The following is a 12,673-nucleotide window of genomic DNA, read 5'->3' as shown; positions in this document are numbered from 1 at the left end:
GATGGGAGGACAGAAAGGAGACCTTCCAGCTTTGCAGAGAATCCCTCCTGGTGGGATACTGGGAGTATAGGGGACCTGCTAGCTTTGCAAGGCACCCCTCCTGTTGGGATGCAGGGGTTAGGGGGGGCCTGCCAGCCTTGCAGGGCATCCGTTCTAGTAGGATGCTGTGGTTGGGAGGGGAAGATCTTTCAGCCTTGTAGGGCATCCCTTCTGGTGGGAAGCTGGAGCTGGAAGGGGAAGACCTTCCAGTGTTGCAGAGCACCCTTTTTTTGTGGGATGCTGGGACTGGGGGGTGCCTGCCAGCCTTGCAAGTTATACCTCCTGGTGGGATGTTAGGGCTCAGGGGGACCTGGCAGCTTTTCAAGGCATCCCTGCTGGTGGGATGCTGGGGCTGGAAGGGGAAGGGAAGACCTTCCAGGGTTGCAGAGCATCCTTTCTGGTGGGATGCCGGGACTGAGGAGTGCCTGACAGCCTTGCAGGGCATCCTTTCTGCTGGGATGCCGGGACTGAGGGACATGCCAGCTTTGCAGGGCATCCCTCCTGGTGGGACGCTGTGTCTCGTAGAGGTGGGGTGGGGACCATGGGTTGCAGTGGGGGGTGCAGCTCAGGACCCCGTGATTGGGGGGGGGAGCACCCAACGGGCACTGCCTGCGCTCTGCTGCCCCCTGGCGGCACCGGGCGGCGCTGCGCCGGGACGGCTGCATCCCGGGGTACCTGCCCCCTGCCCGGGGTGCCTGCATCCCATCCTGCATCCCATCCTGCGTGCCCCCCACCTCCATTAAGGGCTGCCTGTCCGTTTCTGGGGATGTCTGCTCCCCTCAAGCGACTGCCAGCCCCCCAAGAGCGGGTGCTTGCCCCCCGGTGCCTGCCTACCCCCTCCGCTGGTCCTTGGAGCCCCCGAGTTGTGCCTGCCCTCCCTCCCCTGCCCTTCTGCCCCTCAAGCGAGTGTTTACCCCCCTCTTTGCTTCCTGAACCCCACAGTTGTGCCTGCCCTCCCCGAGGAGTTCATGCCTGCCCCCCAAGAACGTGTCCACCCCACCCGCTGGTCCTCGGACCCCCCATTTGCGGCAGCTCTCCCTCCCCGAGGGGGTTTCTGCCCCCCACCCCCCAAGTGCGTTCCCACCCCTCCCGTTGGTTCTTGGACCCCCGCAGTTGTGCTGCCCTCCCTTCGGAGTGGGTTTTTTGCCCCTCAGGCGCATCTTCACCCCCTCCTTTTCTTCCTGGACCCCCCAGTTCTGCCTGCCCTCCCTCCTCCAGTGAGTTTCTGCCCCCCAAGCGTGTTCCTGCCCCTTCTTGTGGGTTCTTGGACCCCCCAAGCTGTGCCCGCGCTCCCTCCGGCGCTCCTTCCTCGCCCCTATGAGCCCACCCACCGCCTCCTCTGGTTCCCGCACCCCCGCAGCTGTTCCTCCCTCCCCTCGGAGCGGGTATCCGCCCCACAAGTGCGTTCCTGTCCCCCCTCCTCACCCTCTCGCCTCCCCCCCCCCCCCTCCTCCAAGCACCCCGCGCCTCTGCCGGCTTCACCCCGTCCCGCAAAGCAGCGCTGCTGCCCCCTCCTCCTCCTCCTCTTTCTCTCCCTCCTCCTCCTCGCTCTCCTCCCCCTCTTCCAGCAGCACCTGACGTGTGGGGCTCCCTTTCCCCCCTCCCTCCCGAGCTCTCCCGAGCGGAGCCGCTGCCCAGCGCATCCCCCGGAGCATGCGAGGGCAGCGGGGGGGCACCGACCCTTCTGCCCCCCCGGGCGGGCCGGCAGAGGGGCTGAGCGGCTCCCGGAGCCGCTGGAGCGGAGGGGGACAGCACTGGGGACAGCTGGAAGCGAGCCGGGGGTTTGGGGGTGGAGAGGAGCGGAGCATCCTGCTCGCCCTCCATCCCTGCATCCCGGCTGGAGGGAGCGAGTTCTGCCCCGGGGAGGGGGGACCGAGGTGCTGAGCGAGTGTTGGGAGAGGGTTTGTGGGGATCATGCCGAAGGGACTGCGCCTCGGCATCGCTTTCTCCTCGCTCTCCGTCGCTTTCTCCTCGCTCTACATGGAGCCCGGACCTTTTCTACAATGACTTTCCCTGAGCTGAGCAATGGCAGCTTGAGTGGGAACCAGACGGGACAGGGCAGCCAGAGCGGTGCCAACTGGTCCTGGGGGCTGCAAGGTGAGGACATCCCTGAGGGCAACAGCACCGCCTTGACTTTCACCTTGGATGTGCAAGCGGTGGGCGTCGGGGTCTTCCTGGCCATCTTCATCCTCTCGGCCATCGTGGGGAACATCCTCGTCATCCTCTCGGTGGCTTGCAACCGGCACCTGCAGACGGTCACCAACTACTTCATCGTCAACCTGGCCATCGCCGACTTGCTGCTCAGCACCACCGTGCTGCCCTTCTCGGCCACTTTGGAGGTGCTGGGCTTCTGGGTTTTTGGGCGCATCTTCTGCAACATCTGGGCAGCGGTGGATGTGCTGTGCTGCTCCGCCTCCATCATGAGCCTGTGCATCATCTCCGTGGACAGGTACATCGGGGTCAAATACTCCCTCAAGTACCCCACGATCATGACTGAGAGGAAGGCAGGGGTCATCCTCGTGGTGGTCTGGCTCTCCTCCATGGTGATCTCCATTGGGCCGCTGCTGGGATGGAAGGAGCCACCACCACCAGATGAGAGCATCTGTAGCATCACGGAGGAGCCAGGCTATGCCCTGTTCTCCTCCCTCTTCTCCTTCTACCTGCCCCTCATGGTTATCCTGGTAATGTACTTCAGGATCTACGTGGTGGCCAGGCGGACAACCCGGAGCCTGGAAGCAGGGGTCAAGAAGGAGAGTAATAAATCCATGGAGGTGGTGCTGCGTATCCACTGCCGCAGCGTGCTGGAGGAACCTCTCTCCAGCACCCGGAGCAAGGGGCACAACTTCAGGAGCTCCCTCTCTGTGCGACTTCTCAAGTTCTCCCGTGAGAAAAAGGCAGCCAAGACTCTCGCCATCGTTGTGGGTGTTTTCATCCTCTGCTGGTTCCCCTTCTTCTTCGTCCTGCCTTTTGGTAAGTGACCCTATCCCTCATTCCAACCTTGCTGCCTGTGGCTGAGCCCCCAGAAGCCTACTCCTTGGGAAAAACTTCCAGGTTACAACTAATGCATGGATATAAGGGTTAGGTGACTAAACCAGCAATGAATTAATTCAATTAATTAACACTTATTCAATATTTATTAATCAGAGTCATATAATCAATCAAAGTAAATAGCAAGTGAATCAAGTAGCAGCATAATAATTGGTTTAATTAATTCATTCTGCATTCAGCTGTTTAATTAGTAAAGTTCAGGCAAAGGAGGAAGCAGCTCTGTTTCAAACAGGCTGTAATTATGGCACAGTGGTCTCCAAATACGTTTGCCATCCCTGCCCCCAACCTCCCTTCCTCTCCGTTTGGTGGAGGGCACCTGGATCTGCCTCTGGGGACCCAGAACTCCCACCTCTGTTGTGACCTGGTGAAGATGTTGGAGATGTTGGAGGTTTGTTCCTCCAAGGGCAGCATCAGAGTCTGGAACATAAGTCCCACTGACTTCCCAGGTTGCCAATGTTCACCAGGGGTCTGAAGTAGGAGGGGGTCTTATCTACAAGGGTGATGGTCCAGGGTGATTTCCCAGGACCAACCCACCTCCTGCAGGAGTTGTGCCCTCAGCTCCTGGCCTTGCCACGGTGTCTGTGCCTCTGGATGCCCGTTTGGGGCATCTGACAGGTTGTGCTCTAAAGTTCAGGCAAGTTGGAGCCCAGTGGACCAGTTTCTCCTGGTGTAAAGGATGCAGCCCTCTGCATGCGGAGGATCCTGAGCCGGCACAGAGCCCGCTGGGCAGGGCGCACATGATGTCCAAAGCAATGTCTGCTTCCAGTACCCACGCTGCCCAGAAAGTGCAGGGAAGCCACTCATCTAACAGCAGGCATTCAGTTCAGAGCATCAGATTAACCCTCTGGAGTGGTGCAGCTAAACCAAGCGATTTAAATAACTTACGAATATAGAGGACGGACTTTACACAGAGCTCAGCAAAGCGGAGAGGTCCGTCACTCTGTTTGCCGCATGGGATCCGTGTGTCCCACAGGGACTTGTGTCCCACTAACCCTGCAGCCAGGGAAACATTAGAGCTAGTTCTGCACTTTTAGGGTTTTTCTCATCTGCTTGCTCGCGGCTGCCCCTGAAGTCAATGGAAACAGAGCATCGTGACCACAACACTCATTTTGACCTGCTGAGATTTCGATCTGCCTCCAGCACTGTGGCTGTCCCCCTGGGGACAACTGGAGCCTAAGGCTGTTAGACACCTGATGGGGGCCACTCAATGCCAACCCGCCTTCCAGTGGGATAATTCAGCAGGATCGATGGTGTCTTGCGAGCTGAGGTGTCCCTAGGGTCATGGATCAAGAGTGTGGGTGTCTGGTCTCACTAAGCTCCTGTCTTGTACGTCTTTATTTTGGTTTCTCTCCACGGTGAGGGTGGTATTTGATGAGTTTATCTGAGCTCTCCATAGAGGTGAAGAGTTTTCACCCTCTGAGAGCATGAGGGTTTGTGATATATTTTAGGCAGGCAGCATTAAGGCTGCAGTGAACTTCTCTCACTGCAGGAACCGAGATGAATTATCCTGTCTGACTCTGCCTCAGTTTCCCTTTTATTCATCAGCTGTATTGGGGGATTTCTGTAGCCTCCAAATAAATTGTTTGGGAATTGTGAGGCTCAGAGAGATGCCAGTACCTGAAGGCTGAGCTCTCTGAACAGCCCCAGTCTGATATTCACCTCCTTAGCTGATCAGAAGGGCAGGAACTCACTCTGACCCCCGTGCACACCTTTACGACTTACAGCTAATAAAGCTGGGAGTCGGGAAACTGTTCCACTGAGTTATTCTTTGTACTTGGAAACAGAGAACAAACATCTAGAAAATGCTTTTCGTTAGAAAACTATCTTTTACCGTATCTATACTCCCTTGAAACCCTCGAACCAGCTTCTCACTGGTGTAAATCCTTACTGTTGCACTGAAGTCAAAGGAGACACTGATTTACACCACATGAAAACCCAAACTCCATTCTTTACGTACCTCCTGTGAACCCATTTGCTTCCTCCAAGTACACAACCTGCCAAGTTCTTTATAAACATGGCTTTGATCTTTATTTCCTGCTGTATAATACATGTAATATAAACAAGGAGAAAGATCATTTATTTTAGAACTACAAAATATGCTGCCTTTGATTTCACCCCCTTTATTAATTGCAATTTCCTATTCAAATCTGAGAATCATTCAATGCTATCTAGGAGGAAAACAGAAACTTCTGCAAGGTTTAATCTCGGATTTCACAGCTGAGGAGGCAGGTCTGAAACTCAGAGAAATCAGCAAAGTTCACTGTAAATCCATAAACTGAAACATGCTGGGGTCAATTCTCCTTGGAAAGAAGATTGGGGATGGTTCAGTAGAATGGCTTTTTTATTTGTTTGTTAGACAAACTTACATGAAATAATTGTGCAACCAGCAAGATGAGGGAGGGGATTCTGCCCCTCTACTCTGCTCTCATGAGACCCCAACTGGAGTCCCACGTTCAGTTCTGGAGTCCTCAGCACAGGAAGGACATGGATCTGTTGGAGCGAGTCCAGAGGAGGACACAAAGATAATCCAAGGGCTGGAGCACCTTCTATATGAGTACAGGTTGAGACATTTGGGCTCGTTTAGCTTGGAGAAGAGAAGGCTCCAGGGAGACTTTATGTGTCTTCTTCCAGTCCTTAAAGAAGGCCTACAGGAAAGCTGGGAATGACTTCCTTTTCGGCGAGTGCAGGAATAGTGTGAGAGGGAACCGTTTTAAGCTGAAAGAGAGGAGATTTAGGCTAGATATTAGGAAAAAAAAATACTATGAGGATGGTGAGGTACTGGCCCAGGTTGCCCAGAGAAGTCATCGCTGTCTCAGCCCTGGAGATGTTCAAGTCCAGGCTGGATGAGGCTTTGAGCAACCTGATCCAGTGGAAGGTGTCCCTGCCCACGGCAGAGGGTTGGAACTGGATGATCTTTAAGGTCCCTTCCAACCCAAACCATTCTGTGATTCTATGAATTTGGGGCCAGCTGGAAATTGTATAGATATGTATTTTAAATGAAAATGAAACATTGATGAGAAACAGAAATCACTGTCAATTGAAGTAAAACACAGTGTTTCAATTTAAGCAAGGAGTGAATGGAAGATTATTTAAAAAATGAGTATTCAGATACATTTCAAAACCAACTGTCACTTTAAAAGGAAATGAGTAAGTGATCTGTTTTCGTCTGAAAATATTGAAATGTTTTGATTTCTTTTTTTCTGTTTGACATGAATTGGCAAGAAGTTGCCATTGAATGACACACACACTCTTTTGATTGACTTTTATCACGTCATACTTTTAAGGAATAGGTAATTTTGTCAGCTGGAAAAAGACTCTTGGCTTTACTTAGCATGGACTTAGGAATCAGAAACTTCTGTATTGGCTCTGTCACCAGTGTCTGTGTGAGTCTCCACAAATTGTTGCATCTTTCTGACAAATAGTTTCCATGTTAGTTAAAAAGAAGTAATAATTATCCCATCAGTGCTGAGAAACTGAAATAATCAATAATTAAATAACGAGACCTACATTTGTGCCAAATGCTCTCAGCCATTTCTCCATGCTTGAGTAGTCTACAAAGATTCTTCTTTAAATCAGCTCAAACTCCTCAAAACCTCCACAGTCTACTTATCAGCTGAGTCATTTAGCTCACTCTTGGGTTTATAAAACATGTCCCCAAGCACAGGATGCCATCACCAGGAGTTTTAACACAATTAACAGTTTCTGTAGCTAATGAGACTCTTTAAGCAGCTGGTTGTTCAACAAGAGATGAAATCCTAATTCCCAACACAACACATGTGGATTCTATCTATTGCCAGGTGTGCAGTAGAGCTCTACCAAGCTCCTTTGTCTTGTGATCCTGGGTGGTTGTTGTGTGGTTTGTGCCAGGATGCCTCTTCCCTTACCAAAGACCCGGTATGAGAACATAACCGGAGGCTCCTCAGAGATGTGGGCCGGGAGTTTTATGATGTGTTGCAGTATCGGATTCATCTCCCCATGGTTGTCTGAGACATCTATGCCTTCATCTCATCTAGTCATAGCACGATGGAGATGCAGACTGGAAGGGACCTCTGAAGGTCCAGGACCCTCTCTGAGCAAGTTTACATCAATACCAGATCAGTCATATTCACCCAAAGTTGCCTTTATCTTTCCAAGAGCAATGCCTGAAGGTATGACTCACCTGACCCATTTTGGACAACCTCCTTAAGGTGAGATGAATTGTGGTGTCAATCTACATCTTCCTCTCCTTTGACTACAAAAGCAGCCAGAGGCAACTAACCATCTGATGGTGACTGCACTGCAGGTATTTGCAGAGAGGTTGGGATGTATCCTTATCTGGATTTGTTTAAGTCTAATGGAAACAAGAGGTCCAGGTGAAAGAAAGCTCCATCCTGTGTCAACCCAAGCCTTCAGCAGAGGGAGAGAATAGATAGAAAAACTTTGTCTTAAATCACACAGCCACAGAGGTTTCACTGCTCTTCTGCTAATGGAAAACCCTACTAAAAGTTAGGGGCTGGATTTGTCCTTGCGGTAGGGCATCAATGCAATGGGTCAAGAAACTAACCCCCTGTACAACACCTATAGATAGACAGTCACCTGCTTTCTCAAACCTGATCCAGGAGGAAGTAAATCAGAGCAGGAGGAGGGATGAAGTCCAGTTCCCCGTCCACACTTCAGTAGCCAGGGAGCATGTAAATACACTATGGGACATCTCAGGAGTGGAGGCGAAGACCTTCACCATGACCACCCCAGATGCATCCAAGAGGAAACAACTAATTCTTGGGATTAAGGATGCACTACCCAGTGCCCAGGATACTAATTTGTACTCCTCAGTGGCCCTTGTGTTTTATGAAGTATAGTCTAGTCTGGGTGGTGGGCTCCCATGTTTGTTATTTGGATTTGGTTAGAAATTAAGACCAATGTGAGAAAGGCACAGCAACAACTGTAGCTAGTGCCTCACAAGGGTGAGAACCACAACTCAAGGTTCGCTTCGATCTGTCCCTCCACAAGCAGCAGGTTATCCAGACAAGGAATTACCCATGGCAGAAGGGCTGGAACTGGATGATCTTTAAGGTCCCTTCCAACCCAAACCATTCTATGATTCTATGAATGACTTAAGAGATCCCTCAGTATAAGCAAAATTCTCCATATCCATGCGTTGGGGTGACGACTTGCCTGTGTTTGCTGTGGAAGCTGGTACTCATTTCCAGCTATGATTCAGAAAAATAGTCTACTTTCTCTTTTACCTGCATCCTGAAGGAAAGGCACCTGCGGCACAAACCAGGCTTAAAAAGATCTCCTTCAACCACAACAAAAATATTTGTGTGGATGCTGTTTTGCACAGAGCATAAGTCCTTTCACAAAAGGTTTTGCAGAAGGTGGGCTTGCAGAGGCACAGCAGTGCTCAGGCTTGATGGAGAAGACAACATAGGTAGAACAACATTTCAGATGAAGCCAAGTCTGTTCAGGTAGAAGAGAAGAATCCAATTCTATTCTGGCAGAAGAAAATTTAGTACGGTTTCCTAAGGAAGAAAGGGTTTATGTCATTTCTCTGTGCCTATATGCATGTAAGCCTTTCCCTACCACCTGTTGAACTCTCATCAGTCTCAGTCACATTTGACAAAGTGCTAAAAGTCCTCGATATATCAAGTTCCTATAAAAAATGGGCAGATGGGTAAAGCAGTGTGAACGTTTATACTCTCCCACACTGCAGAGTGAGCTCAGCCCCTGTTTAGACATCAGAAAATACTCACTAAAAATCAAGACACAATTCCACCGAAAACCCAACTTCTTCAGTTCTGTTATGCACAGGAGGACCTGATCAAAAGCAAAATTTAATAGGAGAGGATGACAGATTGACCATTCAATTACTTTGATTGTCAAGGCAGTCTCTTATAACTCCTGAAATTTCCTGAGTCATGGTGGAAGTGGCAGAATTGGCATGGAAAAAGGAATGGGCAACAACTTTGGAATAATTAGCTATGGCCCAGAGCATCAAATCAAACTGGAACGAGATCAGTTGTGATGAACCATTCTATCTGCCACATGTCCCTCATTGATCCTTGTCCACAGGAAGTCTTTACATCCATTAAAAATGCCAGCAAAGACACAGACTCAAAGTCTCCAAAGCTGCTAGATACAAGGCTCCAGTTTGATTTATTGGACATCTTCCAGTCAAAAGGCAAAATCTGCTTTGCACCACTGGATGTTTCCATCAAATTGGCTCATGCCAAATTAGCATAATTTCATTAAATTAGAGGATGGATGGGTCTTCCAGCCCATCTCCCTTTCTCAGGGAAAGATCACTTGTCTCCACACCATTCTTGATCTGTTTTTCAAGACCATTCTTAAAGCATTACAGGGTGGGTAAATCCATTTCTTTCCCAAGCAAAATATACTGTTGCTTAAGTAGCCTTCAAACATGACTTCTACTTCTTTTTATTTATTTCCCAGTTCTGAGTGACTGATATTACATTAGGACTGTGTTGTAGCCTACCAGAATGTCACTCCTAGGGCATGACAGCAGGGACGTATGTGGTGGCCATGGCACGGGAGGTGTACATGGGCTAAAGAGCCCAGTGGAATAGCACTGGATGAATAGTCCAGGCATGGGGCACCTGGCTGGGAGTCATCAGCATTGATTGCATCTGGCTAGAGATAATACAGTGGAAAAGCAGCCTGTGAGCTGGGCTTGTCTCCAGGGAAAAAATGTTGACATCCTGCAGAAGGGCACAGGTGAGGATAACAAGCAGGGACATGGATAACAACCCTGTGAGTAAACTGTGTAGCTAAAGCATTTGTCAGTGTGGATTGACTCATTTTGCCCTAGTGCAGAAACCTCCAGAGTGCAGAACAATAGGGAAACGGTCTACGTGTGTTTGAATATACCCAGCAAAAATGATTATTTGGTGTCCCAATGAGCATGTTTTTCCCTCCTTATCCATTACCCTACACAGAGGGCTTAGAGAAAGGCATAAAGGGGTGGGACAGTTTTGCTGTCTGCCTTGTTATGAGAGATGCGGCATTTTGGACCTCAAATGATGATTTGGACACCCAAACAAAACCCAAACTTGAACATAGGTTTTGCTTTTGCCTGGCCAAAGCAATGCAGTGATTCAGTGATGTGCCTGGGAATAAGACCTAGATCTCCCATGACCCATGTCTGGGATTACTCTGCTTCCAGTCCACACATCACACCACCAAATACAACTACTTAAAGCCAAATGTCTGGTTTTATATGGCATTGTCCTGACGCATCTGGAGGCAGTTGCTGTAATGGTGCACCACAAACATGGAAAAAATAGATCCTCAAAAATTTAAAACTACTGTGTTTCAATAGCGAAAATGTTATAAAATATCTCAGCGGGAGTTTTGGAATCAGTAGCAAAATGCTTCATGTAACAGTAAATACATCTATGTTAAGCTGAGTCTGATAGGTTTCTTATATTGGCTCACACAAAACTTTGTCCTGGATATTCTGGGAAGGAGCTTTTAATGATGCTGATCTATCTTCATTAATTTATGTTTGGATAAATACTTGCACATTAATTCTGATAATCTCAGTAATGAGATGTATTGAAGATTGAATGGAAAGGTGGAGAAGCTCTTTGGTACGATCATGCAAAGTTGTTGTTTAATCCCTTGCTACCAGCTTGTTTTCAATTGGCTTTGCCATAACAAACAGCATGAACGGGGTGTTAGCAACCATGCCGTGTTGACAAGTAACAGCTTTGTTCTACCTGTAGGGGTTTAATTAGAGGTGTGCTCACTTTAGTGAGTATATACAGCACTTTTTCCCAAGGCTTTAAAGAAAATGACTATATTTCCTTGGGAAAACAACTCAAATTGTCATCTGATTGATCCATCAGGACTCTGACTTGCTGTGTTTACTGTACCGTATTCTAGGTAAGGCTGATAGCACCTACTAACATTACAGAACCCTGCTGGGATAAAGTCCTGATTTCTAGTGGTAAACGTTATCTATTAGATAAACTTTTCCATTCCATGTCTTTGTAACAGGCTTAATTTGTTCTGCCAAATGAGAGACAGAATGAGATAGCTGTATCTGAGAGAGATGACGGGAAAAAGCGCACCATTCAGTCCCTATAAGACGTGTTACAGGGATAGCTTTGAGTTTAAAAAGCTCTGACAGTCGTATGTGTCAAAGCAAGGACTTGACATTTTAAACCATCAGGGCTGGGGGTCGCTTTGTATAAGGACAGGGTGGGAATTAGACAAAACTGACCCAATATGGACAACCTCTGTGAAGAAAACACGTTTACGAGGCATTATCAAGGATGGGAAGTTTAGCAAGAGTGGAGCTTGCTGAGAAAAGACTTTTAAGACCAATGAACTGATGGTGTCTGGTGGGCGTTTCTGCTCTTCTGCAGTCGCTTGTACTGACCATTTTCACACTGTTCCCATCTTCTACAATGTCAAGACAGTCCCTGGTATTGGATGCCAACAGTACACGGTTTTCAGCTAATTACTTTTGCGCTTTCTACATAACCAACAATGAAAATTAGGTATTTTCAGACTGTAGTTCTTCTCCTCCTAATATTGCTGCCTAACCCAGAGTCACACCCCGAAAGCGTGTGTCTCCTCAGTGCTTCTGAGGGAGGCCAAAGATCACTAGCTCCAAGGTGTGCAGTACACATCGAAACTTGCTGAGATGAATCTCACAGAGAAGTCAAATAAGGAACTAGTTTTGCCAAAGTCTGACACACTTCCAGCTGGAGCTGACAAGAGTTAAGCTTTAAGGATATGAAGTGCTCCATAAGATAAAGGGCCCACTCAAAATATAGCCATATTTTGGCATTGGTTTGTACGTGGGATGGTAAAATGACTCTAAAGCACATTTTTTCTCTTTGGAGAGCTGTGAAAAGAAAAATATATTTGCTTGCAAAATTTTTCGCCATAGCTGAGCTCAGTACATTCAGATATGGAATCATATCATTCATCTGGAATACTGTGTCCAGTTCTGGAATCCTCAATGTAGGAAGGATACGGAGCTGTTGGAACGGATCCAGAGGAGGGCTACAAAGATGATCAGAGGGCTGGAGCACCTTCCGTACAGGGAAAGGCTGAGAGAGTTGGGCTTGTTCAGCCTGGAGAAGAGAAGGCTCCAAGGAGATCTTGTAGCGACCTTCCAGTATCTGAAAGGGGCTACAGGAAAGCTGGAGAGGGGCTATTCATAAAGGCTTGTGGGGACAGAACCAGGGGGAACGGGTATAAGGTGGAGAGGGGCAGATTTAGAAAGAATTTCTTCACTATGAGAGTGGTGAGACACTGGCATAGGTTGCCCAGGGAAGCTGTGGCTGCCCCATCCCTGGAGGTGTTCAAGGCCAGGTTGGATGGGGCCTTGGGCAGCCTGATCCAGTGGGATTTTGGAACAAGATGATCTTTAGGATCCCTTCCGGCTCTAACTATTCTATGATTCTATATGCATGGGGAAACAAATAGTTTGTCATCTGAACAGAGTTTATGTGAGTTTATAGTGTGGAGCCACATACTGACCAGTTAGGAGATACTGAACAACTCAACTGAGTTATTACTTAATTGAGCACCCACCTTTCCTTGCAGCTGGTGTGGCAGACACTGCAGAGAC

At 48.7% G+C, this 12,673-nt stretch overlaps 1 protein-coding gene across 1 annotated transcript in view; it reads left to right on the top strand.

The window, feature by feature from the left end:
- The first annotated feature begins 1,575 nt into the window (after nucleotides 1-1,575).
- ADRA1D (adrenoceptor alpha 1D) overlaps nucleotides 1,576-12,673 on the top strand; it is a 51,570-nt gene continuing 40,472 nt past the window's right edge. The window contains exon 1 of the mRNA XM_009566856.2: nucleotides 1,576-3,009. Within this exon, the coding sequence (XP_009565151.1) occupies nucleotides 2,043-3,009 (967 nt within the window). The 5' untranslated portion in view covers nucleotides 1,576-2,042. The remainder of the gene's footprint in view (nucleotides 3,010-12,673) is intronic.

This window comes from Cuculus canorus, chromosome 4 (assembly GCF_017976375.1).
Source record: "Cuculus canorus isolate bCucCan1 chromosome 4, bCucCan1.pri, whole genome shotgun sequence".
NCBI lineage: Eukaryota > Metazoa > Chordata > Aves > Cuculiformes > Cuculidae > Cuculus > Cuculus canorus.
This window is presented reverse-complemented; position numbering and strand designations above follow the sequence as displayed.